The following is a 25,133-nucleotide window of genomic DNA, read 5'->3' on the forward strand; positions in this document are numbered from 1 at the left end:
ATTTCTATACACTAAAAGTGACAAGCTATTTTCGTTTTATTGGGTTTCTCATGTTTTTTAACAAAATAAATATTATTATTAGGTATTAATATATATTCTTAATGAGAGATTTTGAATAAAAAGGTTGCCATCACTTTCACAGCTAATTCCCCTTTGACAAACTACATAGCATATCATAATTAACTTGCTGTTAATGAATATGTAACTCTTAAATTAGGTTTAGAGAATTTGATACCAAAGTGCAGAATATTATATTGTAAAATGTACAAAGGTGCAGCCTTGAAATTTATTAAACATAACAATAATATGATTTCACAAAGTGTATTAATCAGTAATTGACAGTATCACTTATACCATTCATAAATGTATTTTAACATAATGCATTTAGTACTACTGTGTGCTGGATTATTTTTCAACCCCATGTAAATAATGAATTACATTCAAGGGCAACAACTCTTCTAGACACATATTCTGTTCTGAACACATTTTCTTCCATAGTCATAAGATATACATCATCATTTAAACTAATGTGTTAACATGTGCATACCATAGGAAAAGATTTCACACACATATATCATAACCTATTATCCAATGTGGAGATGTACATGGACTCCAAAGTTTAGATATTGTATGTCTAAAAATATGTTCATTTGAAGTATTAATAAGTACAAATGTATAATGTCAGCTACAATATGAGTTGAGGATATTTTCAAGTTTTTCATAGCAAAATCATGATGGTATGTAAATCAATCCAAATACATAAGGGTCTTAGTACAGTTTCCAGCACATCCATTCATATTCCTGGTCATCCTATCTCCAACAAGTGTCATAATGGCTTCTACTGTTCCTCTCCAGGTTGTTTTCGGTCTCTTAAATGCCCTCTTCCCTTCTGGTTTTCAACCTAATGCCATCTCACTGTCATTGTCACCTCCCCTCCATAGTCCTGGCTGTCACTTCCCTGTTTTCCATAATTTTCTGCTACTTTATCCCCAGTATCCTCTGCAAGCATCTGATATGGTAAGCATCTATTGACTTTCCACCTATTCACCTTCCAAGACATTGACATGCAAAATTTCTGAAAAAATAAATGCAAATATACCCTATGATAAATTTTAAATACATGCGTCTTAAACAGTACAAGAGGCCAAGAACCACATCACTCAACGGAGTCACCTTGGCCCTGCCATTGTACAGCTGTTGTGATTTTAAAAAGATTTCAGTCTTTATTCCTATGAAAAATGTTGATCCCATATTGTGGCCCCAGCCTACATGAGCCCCAAAGGATCACAATATTACTGAAAATGAATTCACATTACACAGAAATGCCTCAACACCAATATGATTGACAAGATCTTGCTGTTCTGGATAAGACCAAGGTCACAAGGTAATTGATGCATGATACAAAAGATCTTGCCATAAGAAATCTATATACAAAATATGAAAGCTCTGTCTTAAATAGTTGAGATATTGAATATGTCAGATTTTTATCAAAAGTAGGTCAAACTTCCAGGTCAAAGTCACAAGATCGAACACCGTTGCATCACATGAAAGAACTTTTCGTAAAAAATGTATATACAAAATATAAAAGCCCTAGCTTAAATAGTTCAAGAGATATCTTTAAAAAAGATTTTTCCTATATACTTGTATGTAAAACCTTTATCCCCTATTGTGGCCCACCCTACCCTCGGGGCCATGATTTTAACAAAATTGAATCTGTACTATGTCAGAGAGCTGTCATGTAAATTTGAACTTTTCTGGCCCAGTGGTTCTTGCGGAGATTTTTAAATGCCCCCCCCCCCCCCCCCCCCCCCCCCCCCCCCCCCCGGGCCTATTTTTACATTTTTGTGATTATCGCCCCTTTGAAGGGGGCATAGTCTTTCATTTCAACAAACTTGAATCCCCTTAACCCATCAGGGCTTGAAACTAAATTTTTATGTCACCAGTCCAGCCGGACTGATAGGGTATAATTTCAACCAGTCCACAGAAAAATTTACCAGTCCACCAGAGTTTTCCAGAAATTTCGTTAATGTTATTGAAATAAGATAACGGAATTTAACTTGATAAGCCTCATACAATATTGTAACACTTATGTGAGATTTATATTTACAATATGCACTAATCTGGTTCATCTGATATCTAAAGAAAAATGCCAAATGTGTGTTTAAGATTCCAGAAGTATGTTTTCCAAAACGATGCTTTAGGAAATTAATCAGTTTCATCGGACTGACTAAAACAAACATCAGTCAGTCCGCCAGACTTTTAACCAGTCACAGACTGACGGGCATATGTTAATTTCGAGCCCTGCCCATGGATGATCTATGCCAAGTTTGATTGAATTTGGCCCAGTGGTTCTGGAGAAGATGAAAATGTGAAAAGTTTACAGACAGATGGCAGATACAAAGTGATTAAAATAGCTTACTTGAGCTTTCAGCTCAGGTGAGCTAACAGTATATCTTTTAAGATGTTTCAGCATATATATATCTTTTATTAATAATAACTTCTTACCCTGTCCCTTTTCTTTTCAGTGGAATGAAATCTGGGTTGTAAGATGGTAGATACATTTTTATCCATTCTTCAGCTTTCTGGAAATGTCATTTTGGAGCTTCAGACAGGCTTTGTTTCCTGAAATAAACTTTAATTAAAAAAATGTTAAGAATTTCTGACTTAATTTTGAACTACATGTATTTGGAATAAGTAAATACTTGTAATGTTCAAGGGACATTATATGGAACGAGCACATGGGATTTTAATATCATTTATATGTATATACTTAGCTGTTACCTTCCCATTGCATGTGTCATGGAAGGATGGTTGTATAGGACATCATCTGCTGATTCACAATGGCCTTTCTTGTTTTTCCTTGATATTTCGAGTTGTACTCCCTTTTCGTCTCAATCACATTGGTTTCCATCTCATGATCTGTCTGAATATTGAAACTGCTATAAGATTTCTCATATGAGTTAAAATGTAGATATTACTGGAGACTATTATTTTCATATAATTTTTCCATTTAACAAGCCTAAAAAATCTTGTATGCAGATGCTTTGTGTTACCACCATGGTTTTGACCTTCAATTCTTATTGAATCTAATCTGGGTAGATATACAGTTCACGCTTGCCTTTTATATTGCATCAAAATCATTTGCCTGCATCATTAAAATTACATGTGATGCACGTTATATGTATAAATTACACCTTCTTTGAAAAGTAACATAAAGTCAAATGCCATAGTAAAAATAAGATAATATGGTAGATCCATGAAAGTAGGTTCAAAGTAGCTAATCACCTCTATTATGATAGGATAAACTTCCTGAAGCTGGAATATTACAAAATTTTACTTATTAGATTTAGAGTTTGATACAATCTTTTTAATAGATAAAAAACACCCTAGACATTTGTTCCTTACATTTATATTTACTAGTACCTTAATTTGCTAATAAATACATGCAAAGGTAGCAGTATATTTACTACATTCTTTGGTTGTGTGGCACTAGCATCTATTGTTTTCAAGATAAAAGATCTCCAACACCAGGGACTGAATCTTCAATTTATGCCATAAATTAGTAGTTAGGAGAAACAAGTAATGTATAAATTCACTTAATTAAAGAAAAAGTAATTAGTTAGTATGATCTATCTCTGAATACCAGAGGCATAGCAGGGTTGGGCGGTTAAAACCAGTGGTTTTAACCATCCTGGTCAATACTCCCCAAGTGGTCAATAAAGGTCAATTGTGATTTAAACTGTCCATTTTCCTATTTTTGTACATTTCTTGCAAAGATAAAGATAAATTAAGTCTTTTCATTATATGGATCAATTGTTGATTAATATTTTTCATTAGATAATCAAATGTAATTTCATAATTTTGATATATTTGGTTTGCTAAAACTGACCGAAATATCTTCAGTAACTACCAGAGGGTCACAGTTCTATAACATAGCTTGATTGGAGACAGACCTCTTAATACATGTACCTGGACAGATTAAGAATAAAGGTAGCTGGACATTACCTGAGCCCAGGAAGCAGAGTAGACCGGTGTTAATAAGCATAGGCTGGGACCAGATATGACCAGTGTACCTGTTATTGTTATGAAAACATCACTAACCCACCCTCAAATGTTTATTCAACAGTATTCAACAGTTAAAATGAAGATTGATGAAACAATACTTATACTAAGGTAGTTCTTGTTAAATTAAGGAATTTGAACAGAAACTTTTACAATATTTAATCTCCCCAATTCAACAGAGTCATTTGTACATTATTTATGTAACATTATGACTTATATTAAAGTATATTATATATACCAAACAATTTTCAATCGACCAGTATTAACCAGTTTTAACCAGTATTGACCACCGGTCTCATATCGACCACTTTTTTGCCAACCCTGCCCCGGGCATAGACATATAACAGATATATGTTGTCCGTTATATGTCTACGTGAATACGTACTGCAACTTTGCATTCTGAACAATTAAACATATACACATTTATTTAATTATACAAAATTGGTTCATATTCACTAATGGCCCTGTCACACTACATCACGACCTCACTACGTTCTATCATTTTTAGCTCACCTGAACCGAAGGTTCAAGTGAGCTATTCTGATCACATTTTGTCCGGCGTCCGTCTGTCTGTCTGTCTGTCTGTCCGTAAACTTTTCACATTTTCGACTTCTTCTCCAGAACCACTGGGCCAATTTCAACCTAACTTGGCCAAAAGCATCCTTGGGTGAAGGGCTTTCAATTTTGTTCAAATGAAGGGCCATGTCCCTTTCAAAGGGGAGATAATCACAAAAATGCAAAAATAGGGTGGGGTCATTTAAAAATCTTCTTCTCAAGAACCACTGGACCAGAAGAGCTGAAATTTACCTGAAAACTTCCTGACATATTGCAGATTCAAGTTTGTTCAAATCATGGCCCCCAGTGGTAGGATGGGGCCACAATAGGGGATCAAAGTTTTACATACAAATATATAGGAAAAAACTTTAAAAATCTTCTTCTCAAGAACCACTAAGCCAGAAAAGCTGAGATTTACATGAAAGCTTCCTGACATAATGCAGATTCAAGTTTGTTCAAATCATGGGCCCCGGGGGTTGGATGGGGCCACAATAGGGGATCAAAGTTTTACATACAAATATATAGGAAAAATCTTTAAAAATCTTCTTCTCAAGAACCACTGAGTCAGAAAAGATGATTTTTACATGAAAACTTTCTGACATAGTGCAGATTCAAGTTTGTTCAAATCATGGCCCCCGGGGATAGGATGGGGCCCCAAGGGGGGATCAAAGTTTTACACACAAATATATAGGGAAAAACTTTAAAAACCTTCTTCTCAAGAACCACTAAGCCAGAAAAGCTGAGATTTACATGAAAGCTTCCTGACATAATGCAGATTCAAGTTTGTTCAAATCATGGCCCTCGGGGGTTGGATGGGGCCACAATAGGGGATCAAAGTTTTACATACAAATATATAGGAAAAATCTTTAAAAATCTTCTCAAGAACCACTGAGCCAGAAAAGCTGAGATTTACATGAAAGCTTCCTGACATAATGAAGATTCAAGTTTGTTCAAATCATGGGCCCCGGGGGTTGGATGGGGCCACAATAGGGGATCAAAGTTTTACATACAAATATATAGGAAAAATCTTTAAAAATCTTCTTCTCAAGAACCACTGAGCCAGAAAAGCTGATTTTTACATGAAAACTTTCTGACATAGTGCAGATTCAAGTTTGTTCAAATCATGGCCCCGGGGATAAGATGGAGCCCCAAGGGGGGATCAAAGTTTTACACACAAATATATAGGGAAAATCTTTAAAAATCTTCTTCTCAAGAATAGCAAAGCTGTGATTAATCATATTTATATGGAAGCATCTTCAGGTAGTGTAAATTCAAGTTTGTTCAAGTCATGCCCCCAGGGGGTAGGGAGGGACCACAATAGGGGTTCAAAGTTTGACATTGAAATATTTAAAAAAATATATGTTCAAAAATCTTCATCTCAAGATCATAGTAATGATTAGTCATTTTAATGTAAAAGCATTATCAGGTAGTGCAGATTAAAATTTGTGGAATTCATGGTCCCCTGGCGAAGGTTGGGGCCACATTTTTTTTGATTTTTTTTTTTACATGGGAATATATAAGGAGGAGTGTTTAAGAAATTTTACATGGGAATATATAGGAAAAAATATTCACTATTTATATACACTTGTAAACTCAAAGGCTCACCTGTTCCATCAGATCACTTTACAAAAACAATTTTGACCTACATGTTTGTAAATGTAGATAAATTTTCAATTTTTTCTGCTCTTGTAAATTTTGCATCCAAATAAATCTAGTGATATAATTTCATTTTTGTCTTCATTTATAAATTAAGAAGAAAAAAACTCGCCGTCGATTCCTTTTGAACAACTTGGTGAATATCATTAATCTTGGCACCAAAAATCTTTGACTGAAGGGCATTCAATTGTTATAATTACACACTTAATTCACATATTTACAACGTGTATGACCCCCTATTGATTTTCTGGTCACACCTGCCATGTTGGGTTTAAAACATAAACATAAACACTCTTTTCTCAGGTGAGCGATGTGGCCCATGGGCCTCTTGTTTTAGATCGTGGTGAGATCGTAATGCGAACGGCATGAATTTGTAATTTTGTCTGTCTTCACGATGTTACTGCGTCCTCACTACGCTCTTATCACGACTCCATTACGATTAAACTAGGGCCTTGTTACGATTTCACCACGTTCATCAAGTTCTTACTACGCTCCCACTACGTCCATCATGTTCTAACTACGCTCTTACCACGATCTAAAAAAAATGATAGAACTGCAACACGGGTTTCCTACGCTTCTGCCACGATTGTACCACGATCTTACAACGATTCTACCACGAGCTTACTACGGTTCTACCATGTTTCTGCGCCGCTGTCGCCACGCTTTGCAGCAGCTGAATCAGATCCAGTTTCAGTATAAATACAGCTCAGAATCTTCTTGTCATCCAGCAAGATCTACGCTGCATTACGATTCTCCTCCTCTTTCGCCTAAGTAACAATCTAGCAGCTTGGTCTTTAAGTGCCATATACTGAATATGCATCAACATCTCCATCAATATTTCTTGGTCTGGCCTTTCCATGATTCCAAAGAAGCAATGGTCATATGCAACCTTTGTTCAGTTTTTATACCAGTGTGTGGGAGAGAACAGAACGTGATTCGGTCGTGGCTTGCGCGCAATGAAATCGTAGTGAGGACGCATTAAGGACGGGATGATCTTGGTAGAAACGTACTACAGTCTTCAACAACATAGTATGGACATGCCATGATCGTAGCGGAAGCGTGAAGAAAACGTAGTGCAAACAAGATGATCGTAATGAGAACGTAGTGAAAACGGGATGGTCGTATAGAGAGCGTAGTGGAATTGCAGTGCAGTCGTTTTCTTCCGCATCACGATCCCATTACGATGCTACTACGACCATGCTGATCTAAATACGACCTTAGTACGTCCTTACCACGCTTCCACTACGATCAAATTTTACCACGACCGCACTACGTTTGTTTTGAGCATGTTCAAAGTTGCTGCACGACCATCACGACCATAAAGACCTTACTACGTTCTTACTACGACCTTACTACGACGTACCCGATCGCACTACGATCATCAATTTTTACATGGTCGTAGTGCGAACGTGGCCTAGTGTGATGGGGGTATAAACATCCGAAATATTCGTGAAACATGATTGCAGGAGTCGGCCGACATCCGTAATTTTCCACAGAGACACATTTTCCGTTTCCAGGATTTTTGAGCTGCACAAAAATTTTGGTTGCGGATGACACCCACCTTACATACGCAATACATCCGCTATCTATGTGCTGTATATTCGCAACTAACGGGGTATTGCGGCTTGGCAGCGGACTGGAACAGTGTGTAAAACGGATATATAGCGTGCCTATCACGTACACATCACGGACTAAAACAATTTGTAGCGAATGCATACTGATTGGCCACAAATAATGCGTTTGTATTACGTCTGATTTGCATCTTATTTGCGAGTGCATAACAAACACTTCCATTCACTTAAACCCAAAGTACTATATAAATGGCAGAAATCGACATATTTGCCCATCATTGCCAGTGCAGCTGTGTAGAAGTTCAGATGTAGTTAAGGATCCCCAAAGGCGTGTGATAGTTGCTGCTATCCAACAACATAACAATCAACTTTTCCAAGTCCAGTAATTGCTCCAGAGGCGGAGCTGTGTAATGAAGATTAACGCGCCTTTCACAACTTCACGAGAATACCCCCAGCTATGTTTGATGAATTGGCGAACCAGTTCATTCCCAGAGTAATCAAGGAAAAAACCAACTTCAGACCTATCTTGGAGCCTGTTCTCAAGGTGGCAATAACCCTGCACCACCTGGCCTCTGGTACAAATTACAGGGACACGCAGTTTGCCTAGAGGATGCCACACAACACCACCAGTAAAGTTGTCAGAGAAGTATGTGATGGTATAGTGGAGGAGTACATGTACCTTGATGAGAAGATGATTTGGCCCACCACCTTAGTAGAATGGCGGCAAATTGCTGATGACTGGCTGCAGAGATGGGCTTCCCTTACACCATTGGTGCCATTGATAGTAAGCATGTGGCATGCTAAGCTCCCCCAACACAGGGTCGGAATACTACAGCTACAAGGGCTTCTTCAGCATCATACGGTTTGGCATGGTCAGTTCCGACTACAAGTTCCTCTGGGCTGACGTATCAGGAAATGGTGCTGCATCAGATGCCCAAATCTATAACCAGTGACCTGCAGCAAGGTCTAGAAAACGACATTATGGGTTGGCCACGTCCAGATCCCCTACCCAATGACACCCAAGATGTTCCCTACTTCATTGTGGGTGATGGCGCTCTCTCCCTAAGAACGTACCTGATGAAGCCATACAGCGCGAGGAACCTGACCAGGGAAGAGCTTCACATACCAGGTTACATTCCCCTCTACCAGCCCTGCAGATGTTCAGAGGACACCTCCAGCTCCCTCCCTTTCTCTCCCCACAAGGCCTTCCTGTTCTGTCCTTGAACAGCCCCTGCTCCACAGTAGCTCATTTTCCTCCAGCCACTCAAACACAGCGTCCTCCTGTTCTGGTGGGAGGGTGAAGTTCATCCTCGGCTTCCTCTCTAGCTCCTAGTCTGTTGCTTTCTCCTTGTTATTCTTTCCCCTTCCCTTGCCAACAATTGGAAGTGTATTAGATGCGTATCAGGCATGACTAGGACCAGAAACAACTTCCAGGACCTCATCGACAGCAACAACTTCAGGATGTGGGGTAGGAGACCTGTTGACAGCCCGGGACGGCGCTAGAGGGAGTGGATGGGAGATGAAGTCCTCTCTTCTGCATCAGCAGCAGCCTTCTGCCTCTTCCTTCCCTGCTTCTTTGACTTCGTTCGTGTAAACACGTTGTCGCTGTGGTGTTGGTATCAATAATGATGCCGAAAAACCCCGACTGCGATTCTATTATGACCGCAATGCAGATGCCGTGCGTGCGTAATGCAATCACTGTTTCCGCAACATGTGCACAATGCATTCTCAATACTTCCCATCTAATTAAAATTAGATCCTATGATCCGCTCATCTGCTATCGCTACTGCCTACACTAGCTCTTATTGGATAATATCATAGGTCATCCTGAGGTGACCTCTTCTAACGCGGAGTTGTTAGATCCTAGTGTATCGATATTAGATGAGCGGATCATAGGATCTAATTTTAATTAGATTGCCTATGTAACAAGTTTGATTAGGATATATCTTACTCTTAGTAGTACTCTAATCATTGGGAACATGTACAGATGTACCAAGTTTGATGATCCTTCCTATTCAAGTACCGGTTTTATATAACCGTCTTTAGACGGGCCGAATTATAGTACAGCGATGTCTGCAAGTCCGTCCTGTGTTTTGTTTTTATTTTCATTTATCTAATATATGTATATATCAAGCTGAAACTTGCTAAGTAGCTACTTCAAGTCATTATAAATCATGTTGAAATTTTGATCCATTTCGACCTCTTGCAGGAGTTTTGCCCCTTATTTGAAATCTAATATTGCGTGGATTGATTAAATAGTTTAACGTCCCTCTCGAGAATCTTTCACTCATATGAAGATGTCACCATTGACGGCGCTGCGGAATTTAGGCCTATGCTCGGCGCTTACGGTCTTTGAGCAGGGAGGGATCTTTATCGTGCCACACCTGCTGTGACACTGTACCTCGGTTTTTGCGGTCTCATTCGAAGGATCACCCCATTTGGTCGCCTCTTACGACCAGTAAGGGGTACTGAGGACCTTTTCTAACCCGGATCCCCACGGGATTGCGTGGAGGATATATAAATTGTCGGTCAAACTCCTCCCACTTTTCAAGTGAGGATCTTACTTTATAGTGTGTGTATGGGTATTGAATATATATATGGCAAGGATTTCGATTTTCTTCGATGTATGAGAAAATTACACGTTGTTGAATTTAGTCAGTTTTGAGGAAATATTACACAGCGAGTACATACATAATCTAAATCTTCGAACACTTTACAAGCTAAGGCCTTTGTCAACAAAGATGTGTATTTTGCCAGGATTTTGATTCCCAAACCTTGACGTTTGAAAAAATTACAGACTGTTAAACTAGTAAATTTTGCGGAAATGTTTTATAGCTCTTGGTTTGACCATCTACCTCCAGCCAGTTCTTAAGCTAGGACCTTATATTCTTACCAAGCAAAACAAACCATGTCACAACTTGATGATGGCTGATACTACCTTCTGTAAAGTTCCTAAACTCATGGAACTAAACACGCTACACAAGCTTGCGATATGTGTATTATGTACCGTTACTTTTGTTATCTGATCTACAAACATTAACAGACATTCTGTACAATGCTATAATACCCTTCTAAAACAGATATATAAAACACTGTCTAATCTAAATATGTAAACACACAGGTTTCATAATTATTTCCCTGTTGCCCCAAATGGGTGCTTTTACTAAATTTCCAGGATTATGAAACATTTTGCACTTCAGTCAAATTCTGAATACTGTGCTAAAACCGTTTGGTAGCCAAACAATCTAAAATAAATTGTTTTGCTAGATTAGATCAATGAGTGATGCCCCTTACTAAAGTTAATATAGATGATTGATATTTTTAAGTAAATTTTCTGACCCTTGGTCCAAGTTATCATCTAAAAAGATCAGGTTTATATGCAATTTACAATTAAATCCATCTACCAAAAGACGAGTATTCGATTTGTTCATTTCTTTATGTCAAATCAATAAAAATCCAAACTGCAGAGAAAGTAATATTGGCATACAGCACTTTGAAAATACAAAGCTTTGAAAATATATACACGTACATTATAAATCCAACGTTTTAATAATACATTTACATGTATACAATGCCTTGGTAATTGTATCTGCATATATCAAACTGCTCTGCTTATTTCAGCATTTCCCCCTCTATATTACATACCTCATACTTTCAGTCACATTTGGATACTCAAACTTCAAAATTCCTCACTCAAGGTCATTTAAAACAGGTTAAAGTTAATTGAAGTTCTAACAAGCACATGATTAAAAACAGCACTCATATGTCACAAGAAGTTTAACCTGAGGGTGTAATGATCTTACTCCATGCTCAAATAGACAATCTCAAGGTCACTCAGAGGAAAAGTATACATTTCTTATTTGGGTCAAAGCTTTGTAACAGAAACTAGATACAATAGAGAATGTTTGGGATCATTGACGATGCCCAGAATAAACTCTTCATGTACTGCAAATATTAGTTTTCTCTATAAAGAATGTCTTCTATAAAATTTTCATTGTTTAGAAGTTGAACACACATCAAGAAAATCAGATGGACAACTACTCATACATCAGTTCTTACTAAATTTTTAGCTGTTACAAACACAAATTAATGCAATGCAAACTTCCAAATATATAATAAATGAATTTTGGCACTTTGTTTATCATAATGCATGAAATATATGACAAAATAATCTCTTAGAAAATACAACTGTCTACAATTCATCATCATTCTCAGGAAAACAATCAATGTTTATGAAACATAATGGTGTCCTACATGCTGTACGTGAACTAGTGTTGTACTGATAATCAGAAAACATCGATTAACGACGAAAAAAAGCTACCGATTCCGATGATCGATTATTTTTTTTCATAATCGATCATCGGATCCACACATCTCATAGAGCGCATTCCGGAATTAGAGAGAGTATTTTCTCTTGCTGGTGGGTTGATGTCAAAAAAGAGAAGTAGGCTGAGTGCAGATAATGTAAATTTGTTTATTTTTTTGAGCAAAAACATGAGTAAATTTTGGTGAGAGATTGAATGGTATTATGAGTTAGATTAAAATGCTGAGTTTTACATCATACTGGTGTTTAGTTTATCTTGCTATTTCTCTCCTAGAAAGAGCTGTTAACTATTTGTTTAAGAAATGTAATGCTTTGTATTGAATAAAAAACAAATCTGCACTAGTACTTTTTTATGTTTTAATTTTGAATAATATATAGTTAAATTTCCGTCTCTGATCTCCGTGTAAGATTCAATATGGATATGCATCTCACCTTCCAATGGCATCCATCATAATTATGAGCTAGTTATATATCCAACTATCCAACCAGCACAAAGCTAAGGTGATTATGAACTATAAAGTGCTTATATAGAAAGTGCAAAAGCATCAAGACAACATAGAAAACATCATATTGAGTTATTGATATTAGCTAATTGATATATAATTGAAGATTTTTTTTAAAAAAAAAACCCTGCAAGATTATGCTTTATATAGTAAAAATGTAACATCCGATTATAATCGGAAAATCGCATCGGAAGCAGCAACCGATTCTAACCGATGATCGATTATGAAAGTGAACCGATGCCCCATCACTAACGTGAACAAATATGGAATGTGTTGACTGCTAGGTCCAGCTATATACATATATACAGATCAGCTGGAAGACTACTTGACATTCAACAATATAATTCAACAAGTTTTCAAATCTGCAACATTTTGTTTTAGAATAGCAAAATCAAATAAATTAAATTAAACTGAATGCCTGTTTGGTTCACACACACACACATGTACACACACTGACTGTGTCATAAATCAATCAATTCTCATCAAACAGTAATGTTTTTTGGGATACTTAAATATGCAGAGACAGATAAAATAGAGTTAGCCTTTATGAACAACACATGGAAATGAACATAAAATACATGTGTATAGATAGCATAAGTCCATACGTAATGTAAAATTTGTATATGTGTACACAGAAGGCTCCTCAATACATGCAAGTTCATCAGATATGAAATACTGTCCATAACTTTTGAATTAATATGATATACATGTATATGTAAAATGTATTTGAAGCAGACACCCTAAACCTTCACATCAACATTGATGATCTTGAATTAAAAAACAGATATATGACATAAATGAGATGTCTACATGTAACTAACTCAAAGTAAAACTGAAAATTAAGCTGTGGATTCATCATATTTTGTTGGTGCGAAATCTTTGTAAAAATTTAAACTATAAAAGTTTGCTAATACATGAAAATTCCACTACCATTATTCAAATTTCATAAGCTCAGATCATGTGTAAATACTTATTTTAATTCCTTAACCTGAATAATTATAACAATTGATTCTACAGCATTGCACTTTATCACATTAGATGATAGCACTAAATTTTGATGGGGTTACAAGTTGTAAAACAATGCATGAGTAGGAGTTAGGACAAAAGTGAATTGCTTGTTGAGTAAAATCATAGTTCATTATGAGCATAGTCAAACTGGTGGGGTTTGGTGAAGTTGAAGTCCCATACATTGGTGGAGTAGTTAGAATACCAGTCCCTCAGGAAAATGTCCTCCAGCTGCTGCCTGACGTCTGACTGGGTTTTGTTCTGATTGACAATCAATCCTACCCCACCAGTGTCAATGAAGTAGTCACCCGACCAGTTGGACGTACCTATAATGTGGGAACTCTTTACTAATTGTACTGAACAAATGTACATATTCACACACAGGACGACATCATTTGTTTGTATAGTGTCATTTATGAAGTAGGCAGAACATTTATTTTTGCATCAACAATCTTTTTTGTGTTGTTTGTTTGTTGTGTTACATGTATATTAAAGGTGAAACAAGGTGAAAGGTGAAACAAGGTGAAAGGTGAAACAAGGTGAAAGGTTTTAATTCCCATATGAGAAGTTTCACTCATACAGAATTGTCACCAGCTTACATCAACAATCTCAATTTCCTTCCTGAATTTCATATACTGTATAAGTGGAATTTTTTGAGTCACAAATTTAGTGATTTTTTCTTAAACACTGGTATAGATCATATTTAGTGAGAGCTAATTTTAGCGACTTTATAATTCCAAGATAACTTTTACCTACGATACGGAATTAATTGTTAGCGATATTCAATTTTCGCGATCTCAACACCTTCAGTATTTGGTATCCTTATAGAATACCTTAAAGCAATATTCAAAGGTATCCATCTTAGCAAAAAATGAAGACCTTAACTTTAACTACAAAATATAGAGCTTCTCTTTATCAAACACAGCTGTGAAGTGTTGATACTTACCTATATAGGCTGTTTTATCTGTCACCATGTACTTATTATGATTAACACGAGCAAAGGGAATCTTCCTTTGATCCTCAGTAAAAGCAGGCACTTCGAAGATTTTCTTGAAATTTAAGAAAAAATCTAATCACTCAGAATACTAGTGCTCCTTCTAAAAACCTAAATATTGTCAATTAGAAATTGATTTCATAATCACTTTTTTCAGATATCATTCATTCTTAGAAAAACTCTTCAGTTTTGATACTTAGATCTATTTGTACAACAGCTACATCGTCGGAACCCACAGGTTTTCTCTCCGTTAAACTGCATTCAATTGAATGAAGTTTAATGGAGAGAAAACCTGTGGGTTCCGACACTGTAACAGCTATAGAAATCTCAAGTAAGGCATTGTTTGAGTAAACACTATCCAATCACTTGACCTCAGGTTATGAATGAAGAAAAATGAATTGATCAAAGCTCTTGGATGCTGCGGGTAATACATGTATCAGTTTTCTTTCCCATACCACATTAATATCAATCTTAGGGTAATAATAGCTCTTCATTTCTGCCAGTGACTTGAGGTATTTCGGCATATCTTTCCATGTATGATTCCAGTAGCTGATTAGGAGGGACACATTAACGGAACGATCAAAAGCTGCTCTTCTCAATGCATCATCAATCACAGGCCAGTATCTGGGAAAATTAGTGACATCATTATTTTGTTTTGGTCAGTTTTAACGTACATATTGTAGCTCTAAAAATGTATTCACTAATACATCTTTTTTATGTTGATCAAAATTTCATATAGATAAATTCTGTTCTCAATCATTACTGTCTTACATTAAACAAAGATAAGCTTTAAATGTATCTAACTACATACAATTTTGGAAGGGGCTATATTTTGATATGTAGAAGAACCTATAAATTTTGTGAAATTTTCTTTTATATAGAGCTTCTGTTTGCAATTTCTTTTTAAACCAGAGATGATTTAATAGTACACTTATTATGGAGATTCAATAATGCTATAAAGTGTAACCATGACAAATTTGCAAGGAGGTTATGCTTGAATTTGTAAAGAGGTCAATTCAATGCCATTTAGTAAATTTTTTAACTCGTGACTACTTTTCTCACCAATTTTGTAATTCATTATAGATAAAGAATATGTACTTCACCAATTTCTTAAAAACACTTTCATACTACAGATATCCTTTGTACAACATGTAATACCTTAAATATACAAGAGTACAGGTGTATTTTTTAATCAGCCAAAATAGTACAAGTATAGATCTATTCTGTAACAACCAATATTTGCACTGGTAATCCTGACCCAAATCATTGCTCTTCAAAATCTGAGCACAACTAGACAAGCAACTGGAGTTTTCTTGACAATTGTATTGAACATTATGGCAACTTTTATAATCATCACTTACCGCCTAGCTTCTCCATGTTTCGGGAACTGAGTTGTTGGGAAGTAATCCATGACAGCCACGTAAACAAATTTCTCAGCACTGTCAATAACACTTACAATGGCATCTATATCGGAAGTTCTTCCTAATGGGCACAGCGGGGCTGGAGAACTCTGCAATGATTGAGATGGATCCACATATCCAGCAATTACAAAAAGCAGCAAAATTGTCAACATGAATAACATAGGAGTATTAGTTGTATGTACCGATAAGTAAGTGGCTGCCTCCGAGTCATTGAATTTAATCTGCAGAGTTGTTTTGTTGTTGATAGAAGTGTCTAAACTTGCTGGCCAAGTACTGGGAATGGTAGAATTGGGAGCTCCTAAGTACCAGTACACATCAAATATCTTGCTCATGTCTGATGCCAAACAGCTACAGTTGTACACGACAGCTCCTAATTCCTTCACCTGGACAGGTACAAAACTGTCATTTAGTCACAATATTTTAAGGAGTTATAAATGTACAGTCAAACCTGTTTTAAGAGGCCACCTTAGGGAAGTTATGAAAGTGGCTACTTATGACAGGTGGCCTCTTATTCCAGTTTGCCCTGTAAACAGCCAGTCAATCAATATATGAAAAAGTTATAAACTTTATTACACTTCACAGGGTAAAATAAGGTGAATTTCATAAAAATACTGATCATACATATGTACATTCTAAAGTCTATGTAGAAAATAATACATGTACATGTTTTACTGATTAAAAAGGAAATTATTACTCTTTTTTGAAAAAGTCCATAATTATATTCTGTTTGTATTTGTTCAAAGACATGGGATATCATTTTAAAAATCACTTGCATTCATTAGAGATGATAGCCATCTGGTGTTACCATGAAATTGAGCAAATTCTTTCAATTTGTCTTGCCAACATTTAATTCTGCTGCAATCTTGCAAGAAGATATACCTTTTTTATCCAGATTAATCACTATAATTTGTTCAAAGTTAAAACCTTCTGTTTTACATTTGGCGAAGCTGTGTTCTTAACATTGGAATTCAACCATATAATAGCATTATAAGTTTACTTTTGTAGTGAATTTAACCAACAATCTGTGAGTATGTAACATAATTATTAAAAACTAGGCTAACATATTTCATGTATTACATGAATTTCCTAAGTGTTTTGGGAATCTCAAGTATTAACTGAATATTAAGTGAATTCCTCATCAACTATTTATTGTAACACATGCACTGACATAGAACACAACAAATGATGAAAGCAGCACACGTTTTCAGAGATTTCAAAATCTGATTCTTGCATTGAATTAAGTTACCAGTCCATACAATGAAGTGGACTGTAACTTTCTACCAGCCCAAAGGAATTTTTGGTGGATAAACCCATCAGACAGACTGTTTTCAAAATCTCGGGTTTTTCCCACAGAAAATAAGATGTGAACCAAAATTTCATCTCGTTAGCATTTTTGCTACCTGTGTCAATGATCTCCAGTCCAGGTTAGCACTGCCAACATAGAAATGCTCCCTGTCAATTAGCCACATCTTAGTATGGATAATTCCAGATCCAAACCACTGCTTAAAGTTCAGAGTCCTCACCTCTGCACCAGCTGATTCATTAAAATAAAACAAACCCTGATAAACATGTAAAATTCTTTGGATATTAAGAATGCATGGTTTTCTAAACACTTCCAAAACAATTGATTCAAAACACTTTACATGTACTTGCCATATTTTGCTAGATATTCAGTATTCTTGTTGGGCCCCTTTGGTTGATTTTGAACGATTCTGATTGGAATTTTTCTGTCATGGCCTGCATTTGCTAAAGTATTTAAAACTGTTTCTCCCTATAAAACAAGTATATGAAATAATAAACAAAACCAGAGGTATTGTGAGCAATGCTCACTAAGAATATCCCCCACTTACCCCAATCTCCCAAAGGGTGTTGTTAATAGGCATAAATTACCTCTTTCCTGAGTGTAAAAATATAGTATGCCTTTGTAGAAGAAAATGGAAGATATAGTCCGAACACAAATCCATGGTATAAACCTATAATTTTGACCTTGAGATCAAAGGTCAAGGTCATAAAGAGGTCATGAATGTACATGACACACAGTCTCATGGTGATACACCCATGTCTTATGGTATGACTATGTCAAAACCCTATAATAAATTTTGACCTTGAGGTCAAAGTTCAAGGTCATATAGAGGTAATGAATGTACCTGACACATCGTCTCATGGTGATACACTCATGTGTCAAATTTGGTATGCCTATGTCAAAGAACAAAGAAATCATGGCCCTGACACGAATCCATTGTAAAAACCTTTAATTTTGACCTTGAGGTCAAGGTCATATGGATGTCATGAAGGTACATGACACATCGTCTCATGGTGATACACGCATGCGTAAAATATGGTATGCCTATGTCAAAGAACAACGAAGTTATGGCACGGACACGAATCCATTGTAAAACAAGAGGTACTGTGAGCAATGCTCACTAAGAATACCCCCCGCTTACCATAATCTCCCAAAGGGTGTTGGTAATAGGTATAAACTACCTCTTTTCTGAGTGTAAAAAACAAATGGTCAAGGGTCAAGGTCATATAGAGGTCATGAAGGTACATGACACATCGTCTCATGGTGATCCACCTGTGTGCCAAATATGGTATGCCTATGTCAAAGAACAAAGAAGTTATGGCCTGGACACGAATCTGGAGACAGACGGACGGACAGACAGACAGACAGAGTGATTCCTATATACCCCCCAGAACTTCGTTCGGGGGGTATAATAATCTAAATTTGCATCATTTCAGGAATAAACTTAATAGCAAATCATGGGGTTTACAATGATTTGAGGTAGTAATGACTCATGAACAGCAAAATCAACAAGTGTAAACTTTCCAAACACCAACATTAATAAAGACAGTTTGTTATTTACTTTCATTATGATCAGTTTATCACAATTCAATTTTCAACAAAAACTCCATATTCAAATAATATGTTTATTGCATAAATTTCAACTCTGCACTGTCATGACAAATCATAATGTTGCAATGCTTTTACCTGCAAACCTTTTCATTGAAATATTATTTTCAATGAAAATTCAAATTCCCTGCTACAATTGAAATAAAGGTAACAAAGATTAAAATCAAGAAATACTTGTAAATTTTCTACAAAAGATAACATTAGTGGTTGAGGTTACAGTACCCGTAACATTATTCTTGACATTCCTCTCGTGTTCTATCGTGCATGCATCCTATCGTATCGTGTGTGTATCCTATTGTATCGTGTGTGTATCCTATCGTATCGTGTTTTGCGTTTATCAGGTTTTCCGTTTTCTATTGTGTTTTGCGTTTATCAGGTCTATCGTGAAGATCGTTTATCAGGTTTTGCGTTTATCAGGTTTATCGTGTATCATATCGTATCGTGCGTGTATCCTATCGTATCGTGCGTCTATCCTATCTTATCATGCGTGTATCGTGTTCTATCGTTTATCATGTCAAGAATAGCGTTGCGGGTACTGTAACTGATTGAGAGACATTTAGAAAATAATTGATTTAACATTGAAGCCTATGGGAAAAAGGCATTCTTTTTTTACAGATTAAAAATAAAGAAATACATATCATGGGAAATGCTCTTAAGTAGTAAAAAGATCCACAAAACTATCATTAGTAAACCAAATTATCAGGTACTAAAAAGTATCTTGGTCACAGTGAACTTTTTTTATTCAATTTTTTTTCTTTCTAAAATTTGATAAGAGGAGATAATCATATAATTTGCATCAAACATAAATTAAATCTTTGTGTTCATATATTTCATTTAAAGCATTAATAGATTTTTTGGTATTTTCAGCAGATAAACAACTTTCAGTTGTTGATATGCTGATTGCAAATTACCCTCTTTAGTAGGAATGGAGTAAATCAAATTATTCTGTGAAACAACCATAAAGTGTATTTTTCAAATTTTGTAAACTGAGAGGTTCTTAATTGAGTTTAAATCTGTATGATTTTTTTCGGAGAGCTACAGTTCTGCAGCTAGATGAGAATTGAACTTGCTGTTAGCAGGTTACTTTATAAATCAAAAATCTTACCTCCAATGAGGAGTTGTCATGGAAAGAAATGTCTGATCCATTCATGGTCCAGTAAAAAGAAGCAATTTCAATACTTTTTTTAGCAGCTTTCATCAGACTCATCAACCCTGAGAAGGTAGAGGGATGAGATGGTGAACCAGGTTCATAGGTCAGTCCAACTGGTATACTCTCCACCAATGACAATCTATATATATACAATTAAATGGCTGACAAAAGTAAATGATTATATAATGCATAAGAATATGCATGATGAATATTGCATATATACACAAGAAATAAGGCCTATCCAAGTTTTTTCAATGTTTAGCATCCGTGGACGGATTGGTTTTGAGGTATAAAAATTATTTTAAAAAAACAACAACAAAAAAAAACCCAAAAAAACATGCAAACACATTCACCAAAAAATCTTACAGACAGAATGAAATAGCACTATTGGCCGAATAACTACAAATGATATGTGTAGCTGTTTGTTATAAATATTCCCTCATCTCAGGCAAGGCTGAAGCATAAGGTCAGTTTGCATTATATAACAAAGAACAAAATACAAAATTTTAGTTGGAAAAAAGTGTATTTATTTAATTATGATCAAAAGTTGCTTAAGAAGAAAATACTCAATTGCTAATAATCCTTTTATTATTACACTAAAAATGTTGTGGGTTTTTTTCTTCTGAATTGTGTGGGGTTTTTTCCCAATAGAAAGATATAAGGTTTTTGATTCTAGGGTAGGTGGGTGGGTAAATCTTTGGTCCATAGTGCCATTCATTTCATGGTTGAATCTAATATAACATTTGATGGCACACCCTTTTACTTAGCAATTCCAAAAAGAGTCAATGAATTCATTATAAGCATATTTGCTGTAACTGAGTTTTTAAATGTTTTATTGTACAATATGGTACAAATTACAATCACTTCTATGTTGTGGTAGTGACTGATAAAATCACCACATGTTTGTTATGAGTCACATTTGATACACTTGTCAGGTTACTTGACTGAGCTAATCATGCACTGGGTTTTATCAGACATTTGTGTCTATTACACATGCATGCTCATCTGACCTGTACTAGTCCTTGATTAGTGTTGTAAGGCCATTCCAAGTTTTTTTTTTTTTAACTTTAACGTCCACCATAGAATCAAAAACCTATCTTTCTATGATGAGAAAAAAAACAACCCACAAATCAGAAGAAGAAAAAACTTAAAATTTTTAGTGTAATAATAAAACAAGAGGCCCAGGGGCCTTATAGGTCACCTGAGTATCATGTAACAACCTTCCAATGTTTGAATTAGGTTTGTGTTTAAATATAAGAATTTTACTTTTGGATGGAAGAAACATTGAATAGCTATGTGGTCAGCCCCGCCTTTGCACCAGAACCCCTGACCCAGGGGCCATAAATTTCAGTTTTGAAAGAAGCATCCTTGATCATCATTATCATGCTATTAGTTTGTCTACTTAATACCCAGCAGCAGAGGAGAAGATTTTCAAAGAAATAAAATGCATTTTCACTATATGATCAATAGGGCCCCACCCTAATACCAGAACCCCTGACCCAGGGGCCATGAATTTCACAATTTTGAAAGAGGCATCCTTCCTCATCATAACCATGCTATTGGTTTGTCTACTTAATACCCAAGGACAGAGAAGAAGATTTTCAAAGAAATAATGCATTTTCACTATATGACTTATAGAGCCCCACCCTAGCACCAGAACCCCTGATCCAGGGGCCATGAATTTCACAATTTTTAACAAGAGGTACTGTGAGCAATGCTCACTAAGAATACCCCCCACTTACCCCAATCTCCCAAAGGGTGTTGGTAATAGGTATAAACTACCTCTTTTCTGAGTGTTGCTACTTCGATGTCCAGTGCACATGACCTTTGACCTTTTGACCCCAAAATCGATAGGGATCATCTTCATCCCATGGGTAGTCCATATATATGATATGGTGACTGTAGGTGGAAAGGATAATGCTTTAGAGCCCGGAGACCATATTGCTACTTCAATGTCCAGTGCACTTGACCTTTGACCTTTTGACCCCAAAATCGATAGGGAACATCTTCATCCCATGGGTAGTCCATATATATGATATGGTGACTGTAGGTGGAAAGGATAACGCTTTAGAGCCCGGAAACCATATTGCTACTTCAATATCCAGTGTGCTTGACCTTTGACCTTTTGACCCCAAAATCGATAGGGAACATCTTCATCCTATGGGTAGTCCATATGTATGATATGGTGACTGTAGGTGGAAAGGATAACACTTTAGAGCCCGGAAACCATATTGCTACTTCGATGTCCAGTGTGCTTGACCTTTGACCTTTTGACCCCAAAATCGATAGGGAACATCTTCATCCCATGGGTAGTCCATATATATGATATGGTGATGGTAGGTGGAAAGGATAATGTTTTAGAGCCCGGAAACCATTGCATCTACAGACGGACGGACAACCCGATTCCAGTATACCCCCCCCCCCCCCACAACTTGTTGCGAGGGGTATAAAGAGGCATCCTTGCTCATCATTACCATGCTATTAGTTTGTCTACTTGATACCCAGAGACAGAGAAGAAGATTTTCAAAGAATTTCTACACTTTCACTATATGACCAATAGAGCCCCACCCTAACACAAGAACCCCTGCCCCAGGGGCCATGAATTTCACAATTTTGGTAGAGGGCTCAACGCTCATTATAATTATGCCCACAGTTTGGCTTCTTGATGTCCAGGAGTAAAGAAGAAGATTTTTTAAAATTACACTCATTTTGATGGTTTTTGCCCCACCCCTCAGGCCCCAGGGGGGCAGGGACCACGAATTTCACAATTTTTGTTCCCCTCCACCCACAGATGCTATATGCCAAAATTGGTTGAAATTGGTTCAGGGGTTTCAGAGAAGAAGCTGAAAATGTTCAAATGTTAACGCACGACGCACGTTGCACGACGACGGACAAAAACAGATAGCAATAGGTCACCTGAATGAATTCAGGTGACCTAATTATCATTAGTAATTGAGTATTTTCTTCTCACTGAACTTTTGGTCATAATCAATACACTTTTTTCCAACTAAAATTTAAAACAATAAAATTCTTTCTTTGTTGTTTCATCAGGTGATGAAGGTAGCTAGCACTGCAAAAAAAATTCATAACCTGCATAAGCAGGTGAATGTAAAAAAAATTTGAGTGATTACTACCTTCATCACCCAATGAGACAACCAAGAATTACATTTCATTGTTTACATTTTTACGCATTGCTTTATAAACTACATTTTTAAAGTACTAAAATGTATCATATGGTTGACACATTCGTTATCATTATGTTAAACGGAACAGCCAATGCACCCTTTGACCTTAATGACGCTCTATATTTGGTAATGATTACAGACAGGTCACAGATAGGCGGTACTAAAAAAACCAGATCGAATTAATTTGCAACAAACATGCATACATTGTCATAGATAAAAGCAATGTCAATTTCAAAAGAAATATAAGAGAAAAGATTTAGTGAATGTAAATATAATAATTTATAAAACTATATTATGAAATAGCTTGATTTTGCTATTTTAAACCTATTATCAAATTAATTTCCATAAACATAAAAATCAAATTTTATTGGGTGAAATTTTTTTTATCCATGTGTTTCATTATCATACAACACATTGTAAACAAAACTGCTTCTTGAACTACATATTCCTTAGGAAGAATTTAGATTCAAAATGTCATATATGTAGGATTATCAAGTTGTTAAGCAACAGTTATCCTACCTTTAGCACAGAATGAAAGTCAATGAAGATCAACAGAATAATGGATAGGCAATCAGATATCACAATGTAAAGTCATCATATTTATCTATGCTTCAACAAGTTGGGAACACTTCCCCTACTGTGAGATATTCTCGCGAAAATGCGATTCAATATCCATATCCCTCTCTAACGAGAGTAAATATATCCGAGAAAAACACCCGTGGAGTACATCTCTGAAGTAGTGTATCACATGAAAAGAAGAAAAAGTGCTAAAATGTTTGATACCTCTGCAAATATTATAAATCAAATCAAAAAGTTAAAACATTCACGACGTGCATTGGATAAATTTCCTCATTGACCATGCATTAAGTTTTGGCTAAAAATTTGTGTAACTGTTCACCTATAATCAACCAACACATGTACTAGGTCAGAAATAATAAGTCACAATGGTGAAAAATGCTTTATCTCATGCTCTGTAAGTGCATTCTAAAGATTTGTTCTATCAAAAAGTAATTTTCAATCTAGTCAATAAACATTATTATAACGTAAGGTTTGTTATTTCCCCACTAGCTGTATTAATTAATTGTAACAGGGATCTAGTTTTTGTAACCATATAAAACAAGTTAAGTGTCATATTAATCATGCGAATAAAGGTTAACACACCAGCAAACCACTTATGTTGAGTGTGCACATGCAAATTGAAACGGCTCAATTTAGCCACATCTGCAGTTGAGTATTAAATGTAATAGTTCATAAATACTTACACACATTTATCACTGCAAACTGGATTTATCACAGGAGTTGGTCCATTGCTGCTGTGGCTATGTTGATTAGCTGCCAAAAAGTATATAAGCACAGCAGTGACAGCTCCTATTGTAGAGGTAATCAGCACCACAAACATCACAGTTCGACATACCGCTGGTTTAGCTTTCCCAAACACTAAATCTGGATCCAGGGGTGTTTTATCCTGGATATTTGAATCCATGTTAAATTGCTTCCTCTGTTCTAGCTTCTACAGTAAAATTAGGTAGACATTTATCAATCGGGGGCTTTTGAGTCCTACTTTTACACAACCCTCGGATGTAAACAATAAGCGAGATGATAGACCTGTAATAAATAAATTAACTCTAACCTACGCATCATTACCTTTACATCAAAATTCCTCTCCGATGAGATCCTTCGAAGTTCTGTGCTCTCAGAGAAGTTTATGATTCAAATTTTCGTGCATTGTCAGTCTTGTGATCAGACGACTTGCGAGAACCACGTGATAAACAAAAATAACTCATTCTTTGAATTTC

At 36.0% G+C, this 25,133-nt stretch overlaps 1 protein-coding gene and 1 long non-coding RNA gene across 5 annotated transcripts; both read right to left on the minus strand.

Annotated features, from left to right (window-relative positions):
• Positions 1-272: 272 nt before the first annotated feature.
• LOC125681253 (uncharacterized) lies at positions 273-7,369 on the minus strand. Of its 3 annotated transcripts, XR_008795671.1 has the most exons (4): positions 3,286-7,369; positions 2,782-2,923; positions 2,506-2,632; positions 273-1,075 (listed from the first exon to the last, which is right to left on the minus strand). It is a non-coding gene; the product is annotated as an uncharacterized LOC125681253 (long non-coding RNA). The 3 variants fall into 3 exon arrangements; XR_008795669.1 differs by having other exon boundaries at positions 2,782-7,196; XR_008795670.1 differs by having other exon boundaries at positions 2,506-2,622; positions 2,782-7,195.
• A 3,892-nt stretch (positions 7,370-11,261) lies between these two features.
• LOC125650401 (5'-3' exonuclease PLD3-like) lies at positions 11,262-25,116 on the minus strand. 2 transcript variants are annotated; one of them, XM_048878675.2, is made up of 10 exons: positions 24,982-25,116; positions 24,600-24,847; positions 20,108-20,291; positions 17,745-17,862; positions 17,492-17,625; positions 16,274-16,474; positions 16,032-16,180; positions 15,126-15,294; positions 14,623-14,725; positions 11,262-14,002 (listed from the first exon to the last, which is right to left on the minus strand). In XM_048878675.2, the coding sequence occupies exons 2-10, from the start codon at positions 24,818-24,820 to the stop codon at positions 13,800-13,802; spliced, it is 1,482 nt and encodes a 493-aa protein (XP_048734632.2). In that variant the 5' UTR covers positions 24,821-24,847; positions 24,982-25,116; the 3' UTR covers positions 11,262-13,799. The 2 variants fall into 2 exon arrangements, with proteins under 2 accessions (XP_048734632.2, XP_055995204.1); XM_056139229.1 differs by having other exon boundaries at positions 24,968-25,113.
• Positions 25,117-25,133: the final 17 nt, after the last annotated feature.

This window comes from Ostrea edulis, chromosome 5 (genome assembly GCF_947568905.1).
Source record: "Ostrea edulis chromosome 5, xbOstEdul1.1, whole genome shotgun sequence".
Lineage (NCBI taxonomy): Eukaryota > Metazoa > Mollusca > Bivalvia > Ostreida > Ostreidae > Ostrea > Ostrea edulis.

What these genes read in the sequence shown, in the direction of transcription:
- LOC125650401 (XM_048878675.2), bottom strand. Translation starts at nt 24,820, where the DNA reads ATGGATTCAAATATCCAGGATAAAACACCCCTGGATCCAGATTTAGTG. An exon ending in ACTGGAGATCATTGACACAG is followed by an intron (nt 16,475 to 17,491) that starts GTAGCAAAAATG and finishes GTACCTGTCCAG; the next exon opens with GTGAAGGAATTAGGAGCTGT. An exon ending in AAACATGGAGAAGCTAGGCG is followed by an intron (nt 15,295 to 16,031) that starts GTAAGTGATGAT and finishes TAATTTTCCCAG; the next exon opens with ATACTGGCCTGTGATTGATG.